General features: G+C 37.6%; 1 protein-coding gene across 5 annotated transcripts in view; it reads right to left on the bottom strand.

Moving 5' to 3' along the window:
• Window positions 1-26,655, bottom strand: part of LOC145998824 (anoctamin-7-like) — a 137,627-nt gene that overhangs the window by 41,865 nt on the left and 69,107 nt on the right. For all 5 annotated transcript variants that reach the window (XM_083135476.1, XM_083135475.1, XM_083135478.1 and 2 more), the window contains 5 exons: window positions 19,303-19,551; window positions 17,053-17,273; window positions 3,256-3,454; window positions 2,379-2,545; window positions 1,378-1,506 (listed from right to left, as the gene is read on the bottom strand). In XM_083135476.1, the coding sequence (XP_082991602.1) occupies window positions 1,378-1,506; window positions 2,379-2,545; window positions 3,256-3,454; window positions 17,053-17,273; window positions 19,303-19,551 (965 nt within the window). The remainder of the gene's footprint in view (window positions 1-1,377; window positions 1,507-2,378; window positions 2,546-3,255; window positions 3,455-17,052; window positions 17,274-19,302; window positions 19,552-26,655) is intronic.

Raw genomic sequence — 26,655 nt, 5'->3', positions numbered from 1 at the left:
GCTAATTGATTCGGCCATGATTTTCTTGCTCTTGTGCGCACACGGACTCCTTTCATTTGGCGTCTAAAAAAAAGCAAACAGTTCTGAATACCTTCTTCAAAACGAACAAAAGCCGCATGATAAGTAAAAGAAAAGTGACCCTCTTCCTTCTCCTACAACAGCTCATTATCCGCCACTGGTGTGCATGGTAATGCGATAATTGCAGAATTCAGGTCCCTCTTTCTTGTTTGAATGCAGCTGTCTGGATAGGAAATATTGCCCGTATTATTGTCTGTTGCATGGTAAACGGTAATACAAGGATCATGTTTTTTTTCTTTTTTCACACTGCTGATAAAAGTTCGGTCTCCGACAACTGCGTTATCTTTAAAATGCCGATGAAAAAACGCAATGCTCAATGTAGGAATACGAGAGGAAAAGTTCTGGCGGAGCGAGTGTTTGACCTCCAGAATACTCCTGAAACCTACAATAAATTGTTGATTAATCTGAAAATACGCTAGTTTCGTAAAGCTTGTTTTTAGATCATTTTATGCTGATGAGCTAAGCGGGACTAAAAATACAGTTTAAAGTGGGATCCAAACCAGAGTGATTATCGAGTGCGTGTGTCCACGTGCAAACAGATCGCAAGTTGTGTGTTTACTTTTTCAGAGTGGATTACAATGCAAGTTGAGGAAGAGTTTGAACTGATCCCTGCAAAGGGGGAGGGGGGGGGGGTGAATATGAACTTAACTGAAGCAAAGGATACGTGATTTTTTTACGATGTGTTTCAGACAGCCGAGACAGCCGAACCAGAACGAAATTTAGAGCCCCGATTTTTTTGTTTTGTTTTGTGCCAGGGAAAGGTTATGTTCTCTCCCAAGAGAATCTTCTCTTACCAGTTAATCCTGTAACGGACAATGTTCTAGTGAACGCACATAAAATCCAATATTCATTCTGTCCGATTATCTCCCGTCTCTTGCTCACGAAAGTTTGACTACTGATAAGATTCTTCCGAGTTTCACTTCTTGCAATAAACGAGATTGTTTTCCTTTCCGTAGGTCTCCGTGCAAACGGGTTTCTTATGAACTAAAATTGAAAGAATTTTGTGGAAGAGCAACGACTTTGCACAATAAAAAGAAAAACCGTTTTTTAAAAGACTTTTCGCCACAACATGCATCCCGTGCATAACCGGTTGTATAAGTAGGCACGATAAATGGTGTTAACCGTCTCCTTGGAATCTTTGTGTCCGCGTTAAGCTCCGTGTTCTCATTTTGTGTAACATTTTTTTAAACTTTATTTAAAACTTACAATAGTGTTATATAGTGCATATAAAGCTTATTTTCTGAGCTACCACAAGATGGAAAAATTATGTAGGTAAAGAAGAAGTTTCATTACACATACCTTTCTTTTTCTCCACCAAATCATAATTTTTGGTATTAGTACTTCTTTCATACTTATAGATGATTGCTTTCCTATCAAAATCATTCCTACCAACATCATCAGCTCTAGTAAACAGCCACCAAGGTTACACTGAAATGTAATTATAAATTTATTATTTGAAACATAACATATTCACAAATCAGAAATGCATAATGTTAATAACCACTTGAAATATATGAAAAACACAATTATGTATGAAACAAGCGAAATTTAAAAAAAATTATTTTCATAATGTGCTATCTCAGGGCACATTTTATTATGAAAAAAAATTGTGATTTCTGTGATTTATCAAACCAGCACCACAGTGGGGTTATTTGTGCTCTAATTTGTGCTGTTTGATATGAAGACTTTACAACATTCAGGCAAAGAAATACTGTTTACCAAAATGACAAAATAACGTATGTTCTTCTTGTATGTATGTATGTATTGTTTACACCATATAGTTTCTTTCTTCTAATTTATGATTCTTAGAATCAAGTTAACAACTTTCTTGATATAAGGGTTCAAGAGAACATATTCTTCCTTCACCAGATATTTATTTGTAATTTAATTACAGTAACTAATATTGATCATCTTTAAATTTGATGACAGAAGTGTGTTTACTCCCAGGTTTCTTGGTCACAATATTTCCTTTGTGACCAGGTGGAAGAATAACAAAGATTTGGTGCAGTGGCCATTAGAAATTAATCAGACAGAACAACAAGAAGAGAAACAGGGAAACAATGAACTTTCCTTACACAATATTTTTATGATGTTTACTGCACCACACCAGGAATAAAATTGAGTTCTGCTACACTCATTATGCAATAAAATTAATTTCAAGGCAACATATAAATCTGGTACAAGAAAGTTGTTATCAATAGTAACAATGCAAATATTGAGATTTTCCACTAATGGTGAAGTTAAAGAAATATGCTTAAAATTGAAACATGTAATGTGAATTATGCTAACTAAATACTCACTTCTTCATTCCGTTCACCAAATATTCGTATATAATGCCCAGGATATCCAATAAATGTACCCTTGAAAAATGCAACATAAAATATACTAGCAAAGTAGTTCACAAATTCAAACATAAACAGTTTCCCAATAAGACTGTTTTCAAATCCTGTATCTGATCGATGCATTTCTGAAAATAGAGATTAATGTTTAAATTAGAACAACAGAAAATAATTTATTTGTAAAAAACAGCAGTAAATTGTGATAAAATTCAATAAAAAAAAGTGTTTATTCAACACACAGAAAACTGAACATCCAAATAATATTTAGTAAATACAATAAGAAACTTTTTTTGAAATATTGTTAAAACTGAAGTCAGTCTTGAAGCTGGCGACGAATGATGTAAAGATTCTCTTGGCCTATCGACCAGGTGAGTTGTGGAAAAGACTCCAAGCTTTTGAGAGCTAACGACACTCTCATCTTCAAGTTAGAAGTGCAGTCCTGAGCATCAACCCAGTGTATATACATTCATGGAGAGGGGTTGCTGGTGCACTTCTACCCTGAAGATGAGAGTGATGTTAGCTCTCGAAAGTTTGGAATCTTTTTAAACAATTGAAGCTGTTGTGAGGCCAGGTTATGATTTCCAATTGAGTCGCAAGTCACCTGTATATTTTCAATAAGTTATCATCAACTGCATTAGCTGCATTAGATCTTAATGAATCTTGCAATTATTATTGTTGCAGTACAAGCCCTGAGTGTATCCCTCTGTTTGGTAGCAAAAAAGAATAGCATTTTACAGTAAGCAATATTTACATATTATGCAATTACTTTCAAGGAAAACAACAAATAAGTTGTATGTATTACTATTTTTAGAATTAATAACAAAAATTAAAAACTTACCCCACTTAGTAAGTTTGATGGCTAAAAAAGAATAAATCTTCGACATAAACAATATCAACAAGAAATTTAAGACGCATCCTATTGTGACTATGATCTGATGGGCTTTTCCATAGCTTAAATTAGCATCTTTTGACAGTCGAATTGAAACAAAGACTTTGAAGATGATAATAGCAATTAAAAATACAATGACTACACCAACCTGTGAACAAAAGGTTAAAAAGTTTATTTTGGCTTTTGTAAAACAATTTTCTAGTGAATATCACACTATGAACACACATAAAACTTGTAAAATTAATTTCCATTTATTAAATGACTCATTCCACACAATCAGACCAACTTTGATTTACTTTATAGTTTCAACATTTTTAAAAATTATATTATACAGGGTGATTTTTTTAAAACTCATGGTTTTCTTTGTTGTGTAAAATTTGTAAATGAAGTATTATTTCCATGCGGTTTGTGGCAAATGAATAAGGAAGGATGGGAGATTTATTGGAGTATGTTTACCGGTTTATATGCATCCCGGGTAATATCGCCCACGCCTCAACAAAAACAGCAAATATTCACCAGTGTACCCAACAATAACATTGAAGTATTGGATTTTTGCTAAAATGAATTAATGAAAATGAGTTCTTTTTTTTTGTATTCACTCAAACATAAATAAAACATAAAAATTATAGCACAGACATATGACATAACACCTTTAAAGAAGGTGCTGAAAGTGTCGACCTCCTTCCTGTAAACAAAGTCGAACACGCCGCTGACATAGTGTTTCTGCGTTAATGTTCGCAATTTCAGTGATAATGTTCTGCTTCAACATTTCCAGGGATGTAGGGTTGTTTGTGTACACATGTCCCTTTAGGAAGCCCCACAGAAAGAAGTCAAGTGAAGTTAAGTCTGGAGACCTCGGAGGCCACAATCCCTTTGAAATAACCCTATTCGCAAAGAAACTTTCAACTGTCATGCGATGTATGGCATGTAGCACCATCCTGTTGAAAATAACCCTTTGTGAGTTCAATGTCGTCCAAACTTTCAACAAATTCCATGAATATTGCCCTGTACCGCTCTGCGTTCACTGTTTCATTGAAGGAGATTGGACCCACTATACGTGATGCTGAGTCAGGCATACGTGAGGCAAATTTGTTTCTAAATGCCCTTTGCGTAGCAACAACAGAATCAGTTTTCCAAAAACTTTTCACGATAAACACACGTTTCTGCAAGTACACCATTCTTACTGTGTGTCCTGATCACAATAACGCAACTTTTCAGCACAACAATTACGCAAAAGCACACAACTTTCCAGCACAACAATATAACAGCTCAGTTTCCTGGTTATTGTTGAGAATGACAACGGTGCTATCTACAGGAGGAAACCTAAACCTCCGCACTGCATCCAAACCCCCAGACCATATAGATGCGAAAGGTACACTGGTGAATATTTGCTGTTTTTGTTGAGGCGTGGGCGATATTACCCGGGATGCATATAAACCGGTATACATACTCCAATAAATCTCCCATCCTTCCTTATTCATTTGCCACAAACCGCATGGAAATAATACTTCATTTACAAATTTTACACAACAAATAAAACCATGAGTTTTAAAAAAATCACCCTGTATTAATATTTAAAAATATTAACAACTTAATTATTTCTATATTCTTTAAGCGTTGAAAATCGAAAAATTTTCTTTTTCAAACTTGGGTTTTGGTCAATCCAGGGTTGTAGTCGATCCTCTGGTTAACCTTCCTCAATAGCGTATACCTTCTACTTGTGATTACTGTAGCTTTTATATTTAAATGAAATCATTAAAATACCTGTTTAACATTTTTTTTATTTTAAGAATACTATACCTATCAACCTCTCTTATGCCAAGTGTGAAAAGGTGTGTAAGATTGAGGTTTCTTTACTTCAGGGTAGCTACGATTTTTTGATTATGAAATTCCCTGACTTTTCCAGGTTTTCCAGACCAGAAATAAAATTTTTCCAGACATGTTTGTCGTCATGATTTTTGCTTGACCTCATGTGTTTCAATTAAATATGCAGGCACGTTAATTATTATGAATATGAATATACACAGTTATTAGCTGAAAATTTACCAAGTGATTAAAATAATGCTATTCAATGAAAAAATAAATAACTATTGTACTTCCCCATTTTCACTAAGTCATTACAATTAAGGTGGTATAAAAAAATCAATAAAAAAATGTGGCATATATCAAAGCTTTACAATGTAACCTGTATACGTACAACCTCAATTAGCCTATATCAATACAAATGAGAAACAACAGAAAATTAGGTCATGTACCTTTAGAAAATATGCAATAAGTTTAATGATTATATATTTTTAATTTATTGAAAATAGTACATATTACGGAAATTCAGAACTTGAATGGCGCCAGTGACCAGTGGCGAAGCGTCCTATGAGGCCAGGAGGCCGGGCCTACCCACGCCATTACTCTTTTAAATGTGTATTTACTTATTTCGTCAAAACACATGCAATGCAATGGAAAAGTTTGGAATTTTCATTTATGATAATTACAAAAACATTCTAACCCTGTCCAGTCAGTATACGAACTTTCCATGGAGTGAGGCACATTTGCTGGGGCCTCTTCTCTTCACATTCCGTCCTACGGTGGTATATGCGGGAAGCCTAATCTTACGAGTACTGTACGTATGCTTATAACACGCTCCTGAGGCCGGCCTCCCGGTGTTACCCACTAGGACGAACAGCATATCAGCAACACTGCATTTCCGCCAGGGTTGGAAATTTGTGGTGTACCGGCATTTTTTATAAACATTAGCCTGTGTTCGTGCAGAGAGAGACTTCTATTTCATTGTACGTACATTCTCCATATTTTGTACGAAACTTAGGTTTTCCTTCCTTTCATCGACAAGTGTAAGTGAAATTGAAAATTACGGAGTACTGTAGTTCTGACTTCGTTTTCTGGTCAGAGTGCTGATGGTCTTGTCGATTCACGCAACACCGTAGCGTAAACAGAAAGTCCAAAGAACTTATATTTGTAAAGTAAGTCTTCATACCAAATTACGTAAATTAAAATGATAGTTACGCTTTATATTTACAAAGTAGTTTTACTTTCACTGGGAATAGAATAATTTATTTTTATCGTAAACGGGGATTCCCCTCTCGTTCACCCTCTGGGAAAACTTGCCTCCTGCTCACGACGCTAGAAGGGAGCTTGGCGCTTGGCTCGGAGCGCGAGGTTCGTGGCGGTAGAGCTTTGTTTTTGATTGGTGTCGTGTGCAGCGATCAGATTTATGCAAGAAGTGCTGGACTGAAATGCAAGAACAAGAACAATCGAGTTCTTAATTGAGTGAAGAAGTAATCATCGGTAAGGTAGGACCCACTTTTGGTCTTTCATGTTTCCTTCTTATAACAATCATTTCTAAAATGTTTTCAAGTATATTTTCCTTTGCAAGTAGCAGTGGCAAGTGACAGCAAAATATTTTTAAAAATTCAAAGTTGTTGAAACATTATTTAATGCGTTAACACTGTCGTTGAATAAATATTACAAGCAGATATTTTTTTTATGCAGCCGACACAAGCGAAGAGGTAGGCAGTTTCGTTTACCCTGAAGGGATAACAAGAGAAGAGGGCGGCCAAATAAAGTACAATGCAAGGGAAGACTTTTTTTGGGTTTAGGACAAAGAGGGTTATGGGGTTATTGCGCGGGCCATGTCTGTTTCAGGTCTGGCGGAACATGCCAGTGTTGTCACATTGGATTGGCAGAAAAGAACTAAATTGCGCCTAAAATTGGGATTCTATTCTCTCAAGCAACTACATTTATTATAACCTGTTTACATGTTACATAGTAACCTGTCGTGTTGCCGGGTCCCAAACAAGGATCCTATGTTCTGTTATCACGTAAGGGTGTCTACTAACACAAGGGGTAGAACAAACTAGGATGCGAAGTATACACACTGAATGAGAGAGGTCACCTTTACTTATGTTTTTTTTTCTTGAAAGCCCCGTAGTCGTCATCCTAACACGTTACGAAGCCAGGTGACCTAATTGTGGTCATGTCAATGTTTCCTGGTCATCTTTAATTCATTCTCCATACATTCTCATCGTCACGATTAGCATAGATCAGAACAAATGAGACGAAAATATTCAAAATTTAAATTATGTTTACTTGCACATACAGGTGTCAGAAATTCATTTATCTAGAAAGCCAAGACTGGAATTAACTACAACCATTCCTTTAGTTAGACAACAGATAACAATGGTGTTTTCCTCGGTGCGAGAAAGTCTTGCTACAAAAACTAAGTTGGCAGCAATAGAACATACCAAACTGACAGTCGCTGAAAGTGCGGAATTCTGTCGTCTGCTCACGGCACAAACGTCAGACTAACCCGAAAATTATGGGGTTCTTCTAGCCCTTTTCACCTCAATTGCAAAATAAATAAATAAATTTAGAAAAAAGTGATGAAGAATTGACAACAGGGCTCGAGCACTATTCGTTGGATTTTCGCGATGTCTCATGATTGGTAGTTCTTTCTGGAGGTGTGTGCATAAATCAGGGGTTGAAAAAATACAAACAAATAAAAAAAACAGAAGTGAACAAAAATGTAGATCGATGACATCTGGTGGGTGGGGGAGAACGTCTAAGACGCAATTATCGTGCTGATGGCCGGTAACAACACTTTTGAAAACGTCATGCCACTGCCAAGTAAAGAAGCGGTCTGGAGACACATTGAACCACTCTCCATGACATAGCCCCCCCCCCTCCCTTTCTTTTTACAGATTTAAGCAACTAATGGAAATTATCGCACTTCTGTGCCTACCCTGCTAGGAACTCTACGCTTCGCCACTGCCAGTGACCAACCATACACCTAAAAAAAATATATACGCGGGCCATACTTTGGAATCAAATATCTCCATTATTTGAGTTTTCCACATGCTGGAACCAATTTTATATTACGAAAAACATCGAAATCTGTCTTTTAAAAGGTAACAGTTCCGAATGTTTTATGATTTTTTTTTCAAATTTTCCTAGCAGGAAGACTAATTATCATAGAATTTTGGCATTTTCCTAGCAGGAAGACTAATTATCATAGAATTTTGGCAATCATTGTGAAACAAAATTTGAACCTTCCTTAAAATAATGAGCACTATTTGAATTCGAAAAAAGTTATTTATGTTGAAAAAAAAATTTAAAAAGACCTTACTCAATCATACACGCTTCCCACGGACAAGGTATTCTCCGGTTGACAAACAACAGTAAGTATCGTAAACTAGTGGGAATGAATGTAGAAATAAATCGGAACCTTAGTAGAGTGCATTCAGGGTCTTTATTTTAATTCTAAGACAACCAAACCTGACATTCCTAACCTAACCACAAAAGCATATATTGAAAAAATCTTAAGTAATCGCTAAAACTCTGCAGTATGTGTTAACAGACATAAATCGAAATCGAACCATGTAAAAGTTGCATTTGTAGCATGATGAAATCGTAATAAAACAAAAGGAACTAGGGCTCATTTTCACCACTTTTCAGCATAATTTCATTCTACATGCAAACAATACGTAAAATTACTATCGGCATCAAACCAACATTCCTAACCTAACAACGATGTGTGACCAGCGTACGTTTAATTCCTCTATTTCGCACCAGTTTTTAAAAAATAAATTCGTTCTACATGCACAAAACACGTGCATATTCGAATAATGACGTCACTGATACTGCATAAAATCACTAATTTCTCGGGTGTAACACATCTCTGCAATGTAAAAACTATGACAACGAGTAAATGAACTAGTTGATCAGGTTGCTTCTGAACGGGTTGCAAACGAAGGACTCAAATTCACAGAACGGGTTCACGGGGGGAACGAAGTAGTGAGTCCCTTTGTTTTTACTCGGTGTCCGCACCCATCGAGTGTGACGTCAACCACAGCCAGTTACGTGAAATTCTGCTTGTCAAGCTTTATTGCAGATCCAAAACCAATGAACTGTCCGAACACCAACCTGCTCTGCTTCACGTATCAAAAGAGAACGGGTTCCGAACGGGTGTGTTCTTGAAGAAAGGAAATTTCCTCACCACACACAAAGCTAAAGCAACATTTTTTCCGCAAGAAATTCTGAGGATAGTTGGTGCGTAGGTTTCGTCTTGAGTAGCTTGTTCTCTAAGGAAATATCTCACGCCTCTCCAAATTCCGGTCTTGAACACGTTCACAAGAATGAGTTGCACAATGAACGGATCCAAGAACCTAGATCCGAGAGTTAATAAATATAGAATTGAAATGCGAAGGAACCATAATTTTGTACGTAACAGACTAGAAGTCATAATGACGAGAGGAACAAGTTTCTGAACTGAATCTTTTGGGGGGACTGGAATCACAAGAACCGAACTCGGAAGTGGAAATGAACCGTTCATTCATTTTGTAACTGGTTCTCCTGCAACTCCAAAATGCATGTAAATTCCAGAAAATATGCCAAATTCCCTGACTATTCCCTGACTTTTCCCTGACCAACCAAATTCCCTGACTTTTCCCTGTTTTCCAGGTTTTCCAGTCGCGTAGCAACCCTGTACTTGTAACTACAGAAACAAACACCTCACTCACTCACCAGACACCTATTAGCTCACTCTCACTGCTTTGGGATAGCGACTATCCACCCCAATAGCCAAACACCTCAGTATGAAAACACCTACACATCAGCCATTAGTGCAACTACACCCCCTGGCCTTAACAAGGCCACCCAGTAACTTTACAAACCAAACCCATCTCAACTCATTCCCAACCAAGCCTTCCTCTCACATTACAAGACCCCCACCCCACCTCAGATTTCCACGACCCTGGTGAGAGAACTAAGTTTTGCCACACCAACTACATCTTCGATCTGGACCTGGCAACTCTGCAGGTTGAATATTCACTTCCATTTCACCATTCCTTTCCTACTACTGAAGATGCAGCTCGCAGGCACAAAAATCTAAAAAAAATCCAATGTCCAGTGAGTGTTCCCTATTTCCTTCCTATTTGACAGATATATCCAAGTCAGTTATACATTTTAAGAGGTCTGACTTATGAACTTTCAATGTAGGATATATAAAATTTGTGAAAATATTTTTATTATGTGTTGTTACATTCCGAACACTAATTACCCACTGTGTCCAAAAAAATTCTCAGTGCGAATAGAATGTTATATTGAAGTCAAACAAGTGTGTTAAGATAACCTGAAATGTAATCTCTTAACTACAATACAAATTAATATTGAAAGTATTACCTTTCACTTCCAATACACATGCTGTTCAGACGAATTGTCATTCTTATTAAGCTTGTTGCCATGCAGTGTGCGCATGCGCTGTGTGAGTCCGAGTTGAGTCGTGAGACGACGAACGTGTGTTGTACGCCTCATCATATTCGTGTACATTTGTGTGGAACCCTTCATTATATTTAGTGTTATTTACGTGCTTCATGTTATTAAAGTATCAGTTAATCTACATATATGTTTCATTTGTACCAGAGTGAACTGACATACACGAAACCACACACCCAGGAACTAGGAAACTATTCATGGTCCTCCTGTGCCCGGATAAATGGTTGATTCGATTCGTTACGCCCGGTCATCCATTGTGTTCCTGCTGAGAAAGTGTGCCTTATTAACGGCTTTGTGTTTGAGCTTCGAGAGATGGTGTTTTTGTGCTTACCGGCAATTCTGTGCATCGTATCCTTGCCGGGTGAGACTGTGATCTTCGTGTATGTACTTTACGTGTTTTGAGACTTAAATATGGAGCAAATACTTTCAAACAAACGTCTTCTCAAACGTGACGTCACACGTTTGGAGAAGAAATTGGCGGCAGATGATCTCACCGAAGGTAATGTTTTAGTGTACATAGACAAAGCATTACAACTGACAGAAGACACTCAAAAACTGATCCGTGAAATCTCAGAAAAGTGCACCGACGAACAGTTTGAGCAATATGATGAGGAAATTGGTTCAGTGCAAGACAGGCTCGACGAAGCATTGGCCAAGTTATACATCGCGAAAAAACAGCAAACTACCGTGACCGTGACCGAGACAAAGACAGTGAGTGATGTGCGTCTACCAAGATTGGATTTGCCTACTTTTACAGGAAATCTGCAGCAGTGGCTTTCTTTTAGAGACTTGTTCGTGGCGTCCGTACACAACAACGCGTCACTTTCGCCCGCACAAAAACTACAGTATTTGAAATCGAGCGTCCGTGGTGAACCCACGTTATTGTTACAGTCTATAGCGATAACCGATTCGAATTACAAAGAAGCATGGGACATTCTGACTAACAGATATGAACAGAAACACGCGCTAGTGAACGACACAATTAAGCGGCTTGTGTCCCAACCCTCATTACAAACTGAGTCTGCTGTCGGCTTACGCAAGCTTGTTGACGTGACGACAGAATGTGTTCGAGTTTTACGTGTGTTAGACATTTCAGTGCAGCATTGGGACACTATCCTAGTGTTTCATACCGTGGAGAAATTGGACAGTACTTCGAGGCAACAATGGGAGCTGAGCGTGTCGTCAGAGCAACTTCCTACTTTCGAACAGCTGAGCGGCTTCCTGGACAACAGAGCGAGAGCGCTCGCAGCATCTGCATCTTCCAAGGACCCGAAACCAGGATCCCAAAGGAAACCCCCCACCCCCCACAGTGAACCCAGTGCTAGAAGAAGTGCTAATTCATTTCACGTATCATCCTCTTGCCCTATGTGTCGAGAATCACATTTTTTGAGTAAATGTGAAGAATATATGAGCCTATCTGTGCCAGAGAGGGAAGTGTTTGTGAAATCGCAGGGCTTGTGTTTCAACTGCCTTGATAATTCCCATTTTGTGGATAGGTGTAAATCAGGCTCGTGTAGGTCTTGTGGTAAGTCTCACCACATGTCTATTCATCGTGAAACTTCGCGGAGAGCTAAGGTAAGTGGAAACGTGGCAACGCCGCAAGTGGTGTCACACATAACAGCTGATACGCAGTGTGACGCAACGCGTGTCTTGTTACCGACTGCTGTTGTCAGAGTAAAGGATAAACAAAATCAGCTTCACTCCCTGCGAGCACTTTTGGATAGTGCTAGTGAAAAATCCTTTTTGTGCGAGAACGCAGCCCAATTATTAGGCTTGAAACGTAAAAAAGTGTTCGTGTCGGTTACTAGAATTTCGGTTGTAAATGCCGGAAATTCACACTCTACTGTTGATTTGAACATACTCTCTAAAAACGGGGACAGATCCTATCATTGTTCGCCCTTAATTGTGAAGAAAATATCCAACACAGTGCCACAAGCATGTGTACCAAACACCCTGAGTTTTAAACATTTAGGTAACCTTGAACTTGCCGATCCTTCATATCACAAACCTGACACAATTCAGTTGCTTATCGGGGCTGATCTTTTCCCATTGTTACTAATGAGTGGAAGAAGAGAGGGGAGAATGAATGAACCCGTGGCTATTCAAACCCGCTTGGGATGGGTTGTTTGTGGCAAAACTCCTCAACAAAGACCTCAACAATCTCTGTCTACTTATCACATTGTTGTACAAGAAAATGATCTGAACGAAACTCTGAATAAGTTTTTTGAATCGGAGGAGATTCCTAATTTACGAGTGCCGAGTCAAGAAGAACAATTGTGCGAGGAACATTTCGTACAAACACATTATCGCGAGGATGATGGTCGGTACGTTGTACGCTTACCATTTAAGGTCAACCGCGACGAGTTAGGTTATTCAAGAGATAAGGCGATGAAATGTTTACTTAGTCAAGAGCGTAGGCTTCGAGTTGATAGACAGAGACTAGAACAATACCAGTCATTCATGCAAGAGTACATTGCGTTGAATCATATGACACCAGTGGCGGACTGTGAACCTTCCAAGGCCCCCGCTGATTCTTATTTCATTCCGCATCATTCTATAACAAAGGAGACAAGCACAAGTACGAAACTGAGAGTAGTTTTTAATGGATCGAATAAAACTAGCACAGGCGTGTCCTTGAATGACGTGTTAATGAATGGAGGTAAACAACAGCCAGAGTTACTATCCATTTTGTTACGTTTTCGTGGCCATCTTATTGCATTGACGAGTGATGTTCGTATGATGTATCGCCAGATACAGGTGAATATTCAGGACAGAGACTACCAATTAATTTTGTGGAGAGAATCCCCCAATCAACCTGTGATTGTTTATCGTTTAAATACGCTCACGTATGGCACGGCACCAGCTGCTTTTCTTGCTACGAGAGTGTTACGTCAGTTAGCAGACGATGAAGGTGAAAATTACCCGATTGCAGCAGAAGTCTTAAAGCAACAGTTTTATATAGACGATTTGTGCAGTGGAGCTGACAGTGTTCCAGAAGCAATAGAGATGCAGCAACAATTGACACAATTGTTGAGAAAGGGTGGATTTGAGTTGCATAAGTGGACGTCAAATCATGCGGACGTGTTGAACAGTATTCCTGAGCATTTGCGAGAGAAACCTACAATATCTTCCATCCATAACAGCGAATTCATAAGAACTCTTGGCCTTGTGTGGCACCCGGATACTGATCATTTGAGTTTCATCATTAACCCACCTAGTGAACACCCTGTATTAACCAAAAGGTTGTTGTTGTCTGAGGTAGCTCGCATATTTGATCCACTCGGATTACTAGCCCCAGTCACTATGTTAGCTAAAATATTAATTCAATCACTGTGGAAGGAACAGTTACATTGGGATGAACCTATTCCTAGTGACATAAGAGAAATATGGGAAAGACATTGTGCAGAATTACATGTGTTACAGAGCATACAGTTGCCACGATGCTTAAAATGTAGAGAATCAACTTTGTGTCAACTGATTGGTTTTTGTGATGCTAGTGAGAAAGGTACATGTGCTATTGTGTATCTACGAACAGTATATGATGACAACGCTGTTACAGTCAGATTGTTAGTTTCGAAAACAAAGCTTGCACCCATAAAACCTGTAACATTGCCACGTTTAGAGTTATGTGCTGCTGTGTTGTTAGCCAAATTGATTAGTGTGGTGCAGTCATCATTGTCATTGCATATAGACGATATTTTCCTTTGGTCTGATTCCCAGATCACCTTATGTTGGATTAAATCAGATCCATCCAGATGGAGTACATTTGTTTCAAACAGAGTTTCACTCATTCATGAACTGACGAATCCTCAACAGTGGTTTCATGTACGTTCCAAAGAAAACCCTGCAGACATTGGTTCTCGTGGTGCTTTCCCTACACAGTTGTGTGAAGCTCATTTATGGTGGAATGGTCCATCATTTCTTTACTTGCCTGAGTTGCCTATGCATGAATCATCTACAGTGGAAAGTGAAGAAATAAAAAAGGAGGAAAAAAAAAACAAGGATTCGGGTGCTGTTGACTACAACCTTTGACACTAAGGAGTTATTGCAGAGATTCTCATCATTCTTGAGATTAATACGTGTTACTGCTTGGATGTTTAGATTCATAAGCAACTGTAGAGCGCCTTCCATGCAGCGAAACGAGCAGACGTTGACAACCCAAGAGTTATCAGCTGCAACTGAGTTTTGGGTCAAGGTCACCCAACGTGAAGCGTATGAGAGCGAGGTTAACTGTTTACAAACAGAACAGGAGCTCCCCTCATCCAGTAAACTTCTTTCGTTAAGTCCATTCATTGACAATAACTGTGTGTTACGAGTAGGTGGGCGTTTACATAATGCTGATGTGTCTTCAGATAAGAAACATCCTATAGTGTTACCCAAAAATCATCCGTTTACTGAACTATTATTGAGACATGAACATGTGAAAAATCTCCATGCAAATCCGCAACTGTTACAAGCTATTGTGACACAAACATATTGGATAGTTGGGCTTCGAGATAAGGTTCGTAGCATAGTGAACAAATGTGTTATTTGTAGACGTGTCAAGGCTATTACAGCTAAACAATTGATGGGAAGTTTACCGCCTCCTAGAGTAAACGAAGCAAGACCTTTTGTTAACACAGGCACTGACTTTGCAGGTCCCATTTCAATTAAGTCTGGATTTTTGAAATCTCATAAAACAATCAAGGGTTACATTGTTTTGTTTATATGTCTTTCTAAGTGTGTTCACATTGAAGTTGTATCTTCAGCAACTACTAATACTTTTATTGCATGTTTGAGACATTTCATATTTTGTAGAGGAAAACCTGCTAACCTGTATTCTGATTGTGGTACTCAGTATGTAGGAGCTGACAAACTATTGCATAAAATGTTGTATTTTTTGAGAGAATCGAACCATAGAGAAACTGTGCATAACTTTCTGACAAATGAAGGAATCAAGTGGCATTTTAATCCCCCTTCCTCACCTTGGTTTGGCGGGATTTGGGAAAGTAACATAAAATGCATAAAATATCATTTGAAACGTGTTGTGGGCAATGCTGTGTTGAATTTTGAAGAGCTTTACACAGTATTAGTGCAGATAGAAGGTTGTTTGAACTCTCGTCCAATCACAGCCATGTCAAGTGACCCCAATGACCTGACAGCACTTACACCAGGGCATTTCCTGATTGGCGACAACCTACTTAACATTCCAGAAGATGATTTCACCAAGAGCAAAATTAACCGCCTGACGCGTTGGCAAAGGTGTCAACAAATCGTGCAGCATTTTTGGAGAAGATGGCATTTGGAGTACATATCTGGACTTCAAAGTAGACCGAAGTGGCAGAAGAGATTGCCTAACCTTCAAGTCAATGATTTAGTGTTGATAAAGGAAGATAACGTACCCACATTGAAGTGGAAATTAGGTAGAGTTATCGAAACTTACAAAGGACAAGATGGTTTGGTAAGAGTTGCAACTGTTAAAACTAAAGACGGTGAACTAAAGAGGCCTATTATGAAGCTTGCACCTCTACCAATTGAGAAAGTGTAAATATGTAACCAGAAAGAAAATTTGTGTTTATTGTAATCTATGTATTCAAGTGTAATATGTTATATTGTAAAAGGTAATAATTATTGTGTATTCTAATTTTGGAAGCTGATCTTCCAAGAGGGGCCGTGATGTTCAGACAAATTGTCATTCTTATTAAGCTTGTTGCCATGCAGTGTGCGCATGCGCTGTGTGAGTCCGAGTTGAGTCGTGAGACGACGTACGTGTGTTGTACGCCTCGTCATATTCGTGTACATTTGTGTGGAACCCTTCATTATATTTAGTGTTATTTACGTGCTTCATGTTATTAAAGTATCAGTTAATCTACATATATGTTTCATTTGTACCAGAGTGAACTGACATACGCGAAACCACACACCCAGGAACTAGGAAACTATTCACATGCATTCAAATGAATTTGCTTTTGAAACCCCATACAGTGGCAAGGCGGGAAAGTGCCCAGCTCAACCAAAATCACATGTTCATTTGTTAATACCTTTGCATGCAGGAAACATACGCATCATATATGAGCACACAATGCACTGGACTACTACCGAGGTGTAAAACTGTAGAGAGAATTGACATAAGCGACAGCAAATGACCTCGTCAAGGACAAACCATATCTGCCAGCTTTAATTCAAAATTACTGCAGGACGACTTAAGAAAGAACGATATAATAAATATAAAAATATTTTTCTAATCAGCCTCGAAAAATATCCAATCGTAATACTATTAAGCTTTTGTTTCCATATTAAAAACACTACAGGTGCTGATTTTTCTAGTTTAGTCCACCATCTGAGGAAGACCATGATATAGGGTAGAAACACAACATGTAAAGTGTCTTTAGTTTACAACAAAACTGCCTGTAGTAGTTTCAAAATATTTTGTGAATTACATTAAAAACACATTTCTGGAATGTGAAAACAGAATAGACATACCATAAGTAAGAGTCCTAAAACTGTTATTATTCTCCTTTTCACATGAATGTTTTCTGGAAACGATGGTTCAGTTTTTCCTGTTACTGGGTTCCTTTTCACATGTGGAGCCTTAGCAGCAAACTCTGGCCGCATAAATTCTTCATCTAACTCAAGGTCCCAGCAATCCCACTGATATGCAAGGGTTGCAGACTGTCTTTTCCAAAATTCCAAGAATGTTACAGCTGAAATATATTATTAAAAAATACGTCAGTAATAGTACATCCAAATATGAAACAACGTTGCAACTAATGAAAGAGGAAGTACGTCATAAGCAGAATGGTAATTCATCACAATTTCCAATTTCAAATAAGGAGAAAGTTCTATTTCTTGCATCCGTAAATTGTAATTTTAAAAAAGTCTAAAAAAAAAGTACTAATACTGTGATATTTATGGCTTACTAAAGAAAACACTTTACTAAGAAACACCAGGTTAAATACGAGGCATATTTTTAAAGTAAAGTTTTGCAATTAGGCCGCTGTAGCGCTGCACTCACCATTTCGCACATGCGCACTGAGGACCTGCATCTAGCATCTATGAGTTTGCCACAGGCAGCAGTACGCAACTGTTTGCCCGAGTACACAGTGTTGTTCAGGTGTGGTTACAATGCCTCAGATGATTGAAAGTCTTGCGGAGTGTGAACTACTCGCTGCCATTCATTTTCTAAGGGAAAGCGGCCGAAATCCTACAGCACATTGCAGAAGTGTATGAAGACAATGCTATGAGCGATAGCATGGTAAGAAGATGGGTGAGGGCATTTAAAGATGGCCGTACAAACGTGCACAACAAGGGATGACGTGGACGACCGTCCATCATTAACGATGACCTGGTGCAGCAAGTTTATGAAAAAGTATGCGAAAACAGATGCTTTACGATTTCATCTTTATCTACATAGTTTCCTGAAGTGTCGCACAGTGTTCTGTATAAAATTGTGACAGTATGCTTAAATTACCGGAAGTTGTGCTCACGGTGGGTACCAAAATTGCTGTCTGAGTTCCACAAAACCAAATGGTTAGCCAGTGCTTTGACTTTCCTCAAGAGGTACAGTGCCGAAGGCGTTCAGTTGTTGAGCCAAATTGTCACTGGTGACGAGACATGGGTGTCTCACGTTACACCGGAATCAAAACAACAGTCCATGGAATGGAGGCATTCAACATCACCCAAGAAAGTGAAGTTCAAGCAAACAATTTCAGCCCGAAAAATCATGTGCATGGTGTTTTGGGATAGGTGTTGCTTGTGGATTTTTTGCCTCGGGGTGACACAGTAAATGCTGCGACATATTGTGAGACCTTGAATAAACTGCGTCATGCAAACAAAAGGTGCGGCATGCTCAGTAAAGGGATCGTATTGCTTCACGACAATGCTCGTCCACACACAGTGCATCGAACCCAAGATCACATCACGTCATTTGGTTGGGAAGAAATTATCATCCTCCCTATAGCCCTGACCTAGCACCCAGTGACTATAACTTGTTCCTGCACTTAAGCACCTTGCCGGAGAGGCTTTAAAGCAGATGATGACGTGTAAACGACCGTGCAGCAGTGGTTATCACATCAGGTGGCTGATTTCTATGAAGATGGTATTCAGAAGCTGGTCGTACGATACGATAAGTGCCTTAATGTAGGTGGCAATTATGTTGAAAAGTAGATGTATGTAGACCCAGGCTTTCATGTAAAAATAATATTATTACAACGTGTGTCTTTGTGTTTATGTAATATCAAAACTGAACTTACTTTAAAAATATGCCTCGTATATACAGTGGAACCTCGATTTTACGTTTTTCAGGCGACAAAGCTGAAAAAAAACTTAAAATGTGGGAAAATGTAGTGGAGGAAAAATTTTTAACATTTTGCCATGTTGGACCATCAAGATTGAATGTATAATGCAGGAAAATGTAAATTCCAGGAACATAAAATCAGGGTTCCACTGTACTAGCAAAAGATGAAGATAATGTATTTGAAGATGATAACTCAACTGTAGAATAATAATAATAATAATAATAATAAAACAGCATTTATGGAAAAGCTATATACAACCGAAGTGTCAATTGTTTATGTAAACAAAATACCAGAAAAATTACACTCTCATTGATGTCGACGACTATTGATTTTCCAGAGAGGAGAGGCACACTCTTAATCTTTCTAATACTTAAAAATAAGCTATTACATCTCATGTGATACAGATTTAATAAATTATTATAAGCTTGGAACATACCCCAGAGAGAAGCAAAGATGCCAAAAAATATAGATACAATATTGCCGAAAACATGTGATGCTTTTGCCAAATTACAGATCTCACTATAATCCCAATAGCTACATGTATCACATCTGGGACACATAGTGTATTGTCCCTTACTTGCACACACTTGTTTCACAACTGGGTTAGACCACACTGTGATGATTCCATATGTGAAGACCAGACTGCCACATATAGCAAACGGAACTAACCAAGCAGTATACAACTCTGAAAAAAAAAAAAAAAAGATGAAAAGTTTCCTTTCAAACATAATAAAGATAGGACAGCACTTATAATCAGTGTTTGGAAAATTACTTTTATAAAGGTAACTAGTTACAGTTACTTGCTTAAAAAAAGTAAGTTACAGCTATTCACTTTAAAAAGTAACTCAGTTACAGTTACTTTTACAGTTACTTTCTGCTGAAAATTTTTTTGCAACCAAATTACACAAATCAATCATTAATTGTAATAAAATATTTTGTGAAGACTAACAGGTTATTTTACTTATGTTACTGGTACATAATATAAGTCTTTGTATATTTTAAAATAAAATGCTCTCCTGTGCTTTGCGTGACGCCATAAAGGTGTATAGGGGGTGTGGAGTTAGAGCCCCACACTTTCTTGATCATGGCCGACGGTAGGGGTGATGTAATGAGCACCACATCGCCTGACATCCTTTACCCCCCAGAGTTTCCTCCAGGTACCCACTTTATACGATGCTGGGTGGGTGCTGGAGCCGCTTCAACAGGTGGAAAAAAATCTCTATTCTCCCCCACCGAGGATCGAACCCGGGGTCTCTCGCATGGTAGTCAGGCACCCAAATGACTTTTTTTTTTTAAGGAATATCCCTATGCAGTAGTATCCCCCGTTATTAACATTTTCTCAGTTATCACGTATGTCAATTTTCTGTTTTCTGTATTCTCATTGGAACAAACACAAACATCCATGTCCGAAACGAATTAGAATCCGGGACTCCTGACATATAGTGCGTTGTGCTAACCACTCCGCCACGGAGGTTGACCTGAGCTACTGCAACTTAAACATTTGTATTTATTAACATTGTTGTACTTAAGGAAAGGGGGTCTAGAAACTGTACAGAAAGACAGAGAGATCACTCACATAGAATATTTCTAGCAAGGGAGGTCTGTTGCGCATAAAGGGCGTGTCAGAGAGAAAAAAATTGTTGTACAGTTTCAAGTGTTTATGAACCAGAAAATGATAAAAATTATAATGTAGTAGCCTATAATTGTGCGTTATCAATGAAGGTGAAAATGGCATTTTAAACTTACCCCTTCAGTTATCTCTGAGACGATTACATAAACAAGCGAGAATGATCGTTAGGGTCTTCCTGATTCTTTCGTTTGCCACTTGAGTGTTGTAATTCACTGTTGTATCAATAATAATGGTGAGATCTATCATACCTGTTATTGCAAGAAAGTCGGTTCTCATTTAAATCTTAAATGAATAGCACTTATCAAAATATATTACTTTTTTTCAAAATGTCCAGAAATGCTGAATAATCATAAATAAGCGAATTCTAACCAGAAATATTTTTACTTCCATTTTTAAATTATCAGGAACTGAGATAAATGAAATCACGTGGAAACAATTACATTGTTTTTCATTCATATCCGCATTTGCTAGCTCTCATCTTCTTCAGTTTCGTTCATACTACCAGTATCATTGAATTCTTTCGTAAAAACACTGAAATATTGCAGAACGTCCCTTTTCGGCTTAATCCGATATTATAGCAAAGAAAAACTATATCGGATGCTGCTTACAGAAGGGGGAAGTTATAAGGTCACAGAGGAACAAACTACAGAAACAAGAGACACTTCACAGCACACAACTGACAATTGCAAACTGTCAGCAATAGGAAGGAATATTCCTTCCAGAGGCTTATCTTCCCGCATCTGGGAAACCCACCCCTCTTCTGAGGCATGTGCATTGCTTTGGAATTCAGGTCTACCAAACGAAAGATGAAACTTACGATAAACCTTGAAATTCCTTGCACCTTTCTGGAGCCTACCAACTGACTACCGCCAGCAGATAAATTTAGTTCAACTTTCTCTTTTCCTCTTCATCTATTGTTTGCAAGAATTAATGTCTCAAAGAATGGGCTTTTATATCACAGCAGAACTAAATTCCGGCTCGCTTTGAGTACAAAATCGCCAAAAATTTATGACACTTACATAGCAATTTAAGTGTTGCAAAGTAACTGTTAAAACATTACTTCTATCGTAAAAAAGTAACTCAATTACAGTTACTCACTTTTAAAAGTAACTAGTTGCAGTTACATTTTCTCAAAAAAGTAACTGTTACTTGTAACTGAGTTACTTGTAACTAGTTACTTCCAAACACTGCTTATAATTTACTTTACTCACACAAATAACAAAAAACTGAACACATAAAAAAAAACACCTTGTCAACACTGATGTTGAAACACATCAATTTCTATTTACAGTTACTAATAGTTGAACAAATAAATGTTTTTCTTAAAAGTTTGCACAACCACTGTTGGATATTACGATAAATGTGACTATTAAAGTGATTTTTATTCTTGTGGCAAATGTGTTGTGTGTATCTTGGTAGTGTAACTTTGAAAAAATTCTGGGAAATCATCACAAAACATCACCATAAGAATAAGAAATGCTTTAATAGTAACATTTACTGGAATTGTGTATGAGAAATTTCGTGTTTCTGTGTTGCTAATTTGATAGTTTTTTTTTTTCAGTTAAATTTCAAAGGCTCACTGCCTTCATTCACTGACGATACGGTATCTGGGACGAATATGGTGGATGCACCATCCAGATACCGTATCCTCAGTGAATGAAGGCAGTGAGCCTTTGTAATTAATTGGAAAAAAAGTATCAAATCAGCAACACAGAAACATGAAATTTCTCATACGCAATAGTAAAACTGCATTTACCGTATCCATCATGAATTTACTGGAATATTTTGTAATTGCACATATCAGAAGTTATAGATTGATTTACAGTTTGGATGGAAGATACAATGTAGACAAGGAACCAAGATTAAAAAGCACCAATTAGCTATACACTACACTGATGAATGTACCTTAACGTTCTGGCATGAACGTGGGATCGAACCAAGAACCTTTAATCATCCTCAACGGTGAGCACTCGCCCCTGGCAGATGACTTAAAAGTAATGGGCGAGAGGTTACTTAACACACTCAGAAATGGCAAAAGTCAAGCTTTTGGATTTATATCTTCAAGTCTAGATCAACATGGTTGGAAAGAACAATACCTGTCTGTCTCTGATGATAAAATTCCCACTGATTGTTGAACGAATCGGATTGTGCTCGACCGCTCAATCTCCTCAGTTGCTACTTGTTCGACGACTCCAGGCAAAAAAAAGACCCCACATTCCCCGTTGCTCTTAGTTTTGTTCTCTTCCCTGTAACCCTGGTCATTGCCCTGCAAATGCCAGTTGCTCAGAACCTTAACTCTAGTAAATCAGGAAGATTTGTTAATAACTGACATGGCATTCTTTTAATGCCTGATAGAGCAACGGCCGATGACTGAGATTAAGAATCCTGGCTTGATATGATTCTCTATTTAGAGGAGGTTGATAATAAGATCACTCCCCATGGAAATAAATTTCCTGAATTGAAATTTATATATAAAAGAACCATGTTGATCTATCCTTATAATGCGAAGATTTTATTAAAAAACAGAGGAGGAAATAAAATAAAATAAAACCATGTTTTCCCGCCAAAACACAAAATAGACTCATACGTCGTGTATATTCACTTGAGTTATGTACAGTAATTTTGTGGATGCACTACGTAATATTGAAGTATGTGGATAATAAATATACTTCCACTGTGGTTTTCTTGTTTTATAGTGCGATGCACACACGTTCACCGAGTGATAAATATTAATCACTGGCGTAATTACAGAGAAAGGTGTTCGTTGAACAGGATAAATTTTGGAGCACTTTGACGTTCAACACTACATGCAAGTATTTCTTCTTTTCCAATATTTCTTTGTAAACACACACATATACTCTTGTGGATGATAATTCCGGTGAAACACAATCATTGTTAGAAAATTTTGCACACACTGATTTCCGTTGCAACATTTTCTTCCGAAGAACTACAGTCTGTAACAAAATAACTGCACCACTGCTAAAAATGAAGCCAACCTGTGTGACATACTGTAGACAAGTTGCTGACACAGGTCCTCATCCAATTCATGGTACCATGTGGCATCTGGATTCTTTTTTTGATATTTCATGTTTCTCTTAATGTTCAATGGGTTATTGCCCTGCCACTTGCCCCCCAACCCCTTTCTGTGTGCACGTCTATGCATTGGTGGTCACATCTTCCACCCCAACAGAAGACCTCTGTGCTAACCACTCCTCATGGAGGTCGGCGAAATGCTGTTGTTATTTCCTGTTCAGAGTTTGAGTAGATACATTGAGTTTTGTTAGCAAAAATTCTGGTTGAAATGAGATTTAGTATTAATAATGTCAGTTTGTTCACAATCAACAAATAATGATTATTTTACTGAAAATAAATGATAAAAGGTCAATATCCAGGCTTTAATTATTAACAGACATATAAAACAAGGCCCAGGATTAATCTAAAGTAGAATATGAGGGTCTGGCATCTAGACTAATGGCCAGTATATAATTGTCTACATATCACCTAAAACACAGTTTGCGTTCTATTTTGTTAAGTTGTGCAGTTATTTTGTTGCAGATTGTAAGTAAGAAGAAAAGAAAATGGTTGATGAAACTGGGTAACACTTGCAAACTATAAATGTTGTCGTGCTGCACGTTCACTTAAGCCGGATCAAATGCCTGTTAATAGACATTGTTCTGTGCATTCTTTGAGAAGTGAACAATTTCTGACGTTTTCTCACTTGGTACACTCCTATGCACTAATCATTGAAGAAAAGTTTCACACACTGGAAAATTATTTTTTCAAAACTGTCTTGCGTGAAAACTTGTGTAATTGGATGTAACTTATTGACTTTATCACATCGATACACTTCTAGAAGTGTTGTTTCATTATCATTTTAGAAGGAGTCGTGTATTGATATTCTGGAACAATGGGTATGATGTTTGTGAAACTATGATTCATTGCCGATTAGTTTCATCTTCTTTTGGATTTTGAATTGAATATCTACATAGGCTTGTAAATATTTAATACATTTACATGTAAGGTAATCTAGGACGTGTAAATCGCACTGTGTTGATGGCGTAATGTGACCTTAATTGGGACGGGTCAACACACTTTGCTGGAACATACTGTATGAAGTTTGTGTGTCCAAATCAACAGTTGTTCTTTCTTCTTTTCTTCATATACTGGAACAGTGATTGGGGAAAGGACTGTAGAATCCTGGTCCGTTGTTAGAAATGGAGAATATGGAAAACATTTGTTGCTGGAACTGGAGTACTGGCTCACATGGTTGTAGCGTCCTGTTTTCCTAGCGAGCTGAACCATCGAGTCATGCTGCATGCGGATTCAGGTTTGAATCTCGTCCTTCTTGCTGGTGATTGGCAAAACTGCTGCATGTTTATTCCCAAATAGGTACACTGGGATGATTATTCTCCTTCTGATAGCTCTTGACTTGTGTGACGTGTAGACAGACGTAAGGTAAAAGGATAAATTGTAATTCCTTAGACAGGAAATGAGGAAACGGGTGTTGATCTAGACTTATTAGAACAAATATTGAAATTCCAATGCTTGCCATTCCTCGTATGAACATTTATAAATTACCATGATAATATAAAGTGAAGAAAACTAATACTAAAACTGAAACCATGGAAATAATAAAATACATAGGTAAGTTTGTAATAAATAAGATTTATCCCATTTGTGTGAGAATTCATAAAGAAACCAATGAAATATTTGTTAAATTTATCAAAACTGTTACTGTTATTTCCCTTTGCTATGAGAAATGTCTTATTGTCAATTGAAAGATGAGTATACCTTGAAATCGAATTTATTTAATGACATGCTTAAAAGTGCTAATTTGTGAGCTTCGAAAACATCGTAACGATTAGTCACGGTGTTTATTTGCGACGGGTGTCACTGCTGGTCCAAATACATGTGGCAATACATATCGATTACCCCTTATGCATGAAGTGATGCTTCTTTGTTGTTGTTTTATGCAAATTTGAACTCTGTGTTACATATTATTATTGTTATTAACATTTAAATTGAAATCTATGATGATCGCAGTGTATTTGCCTCATTGCATTCAGAATTGACTAAAAGTTAGATATGCTGTACTAGAAATAGAGAACATAACATTAAAGTAATTTTGTCCCTCCTAGTTAAAAAAAATCATCTCGGTTAGACTGACTGAGTACATATTTTGAAAAATAGAAGAACATTAAATGTTATGAGTACATATTTTGAAAAATAGAAGAACATTAAAGGTTATGTTACTCTTAGTGAAAATAAACTTTTCATCTCAACTAATCTTTGGCATATTTCGAGTCGTGTCGGTACGTATATTTTTACTTCATCCCATGCTAAGTTTTGAAGAGCGTGAAAGTTGCATTCAGCCGGTGATAAGCTGAAGTTTTGAGTCAGCATTCTTTTACTTCAAGCGGAGCATGCATTCTTTAGTTGCTGTAAACATATTGCGAACCTGAAGATCTTGGGATGTGGCTTGACTGAAACGTTTCCCCAGTTGCTTGGTTTCGCATGGTCAGCATTGTCTCATATGGTGAATGTTGTGACTGTCTTCTACATTCACAAATAACCAATATTTACTTTATTTCGATTGCGTACAAGTTTATAAAATTAACAGGGAACTATTGAGATTAAGAACGCTGTATCATTGTCGATATTTGTTTTAAGTTGTTGATTCCGATTCGTTTTTGTTATATATGTAAGAAGATTGAATTAAAAATGTCTTGTGTTAAAAATCGAAAAATGAGTTTATATCAAATGTTATAAAGTGAAATAATATTTTGGAAGTTGAGTTGTGTTGCTTAAATCTTGCAATGTAAGTATAATAACATTATGAAACCCAGTTGAGCGCTGAGGACTTGCAATTTAATTCTAAAATTGTGTTAGTCTGCTCATCCTTCGCGTACAATATATATTCAGTGTGAAGTATCGTTGCAAGAAATTGGTGGCCAGTGTGCGGGAATTTGGTTACACTGAAGAATTATAAATTTTAGACTTATTAGTGTCCCTTCCTTTGTGTACTTCATATTTTCGTTCTGTTGTCGTGAATACAAATTAGTGCAATGACAACGAAGAATGTTCCTATCGTGCCATTACCTACGGGTACTTCAGATTTTAATGCTCAATTATTGGTCATGTTTCGGGAATTGAAGGAAT

This window comes from Lepisma saccharinum, chromosome 14 (assembly GCF_977018435.1).
Source record: "Lepisma saccharinum chromosome 14, izLepSacc3.1, whole genome shotgun sequence".
In the NCBI taxonomy this organism is placed as follows: Eukaryota; Metazoa; Arthropoda; class Insecta; order Zygentoma; family Lepismatidae; genus Lepisma; species Lepisma saccharinum.
This window is presented reverse-complemented; position numbering and strand designations above follow the sequence as displayed.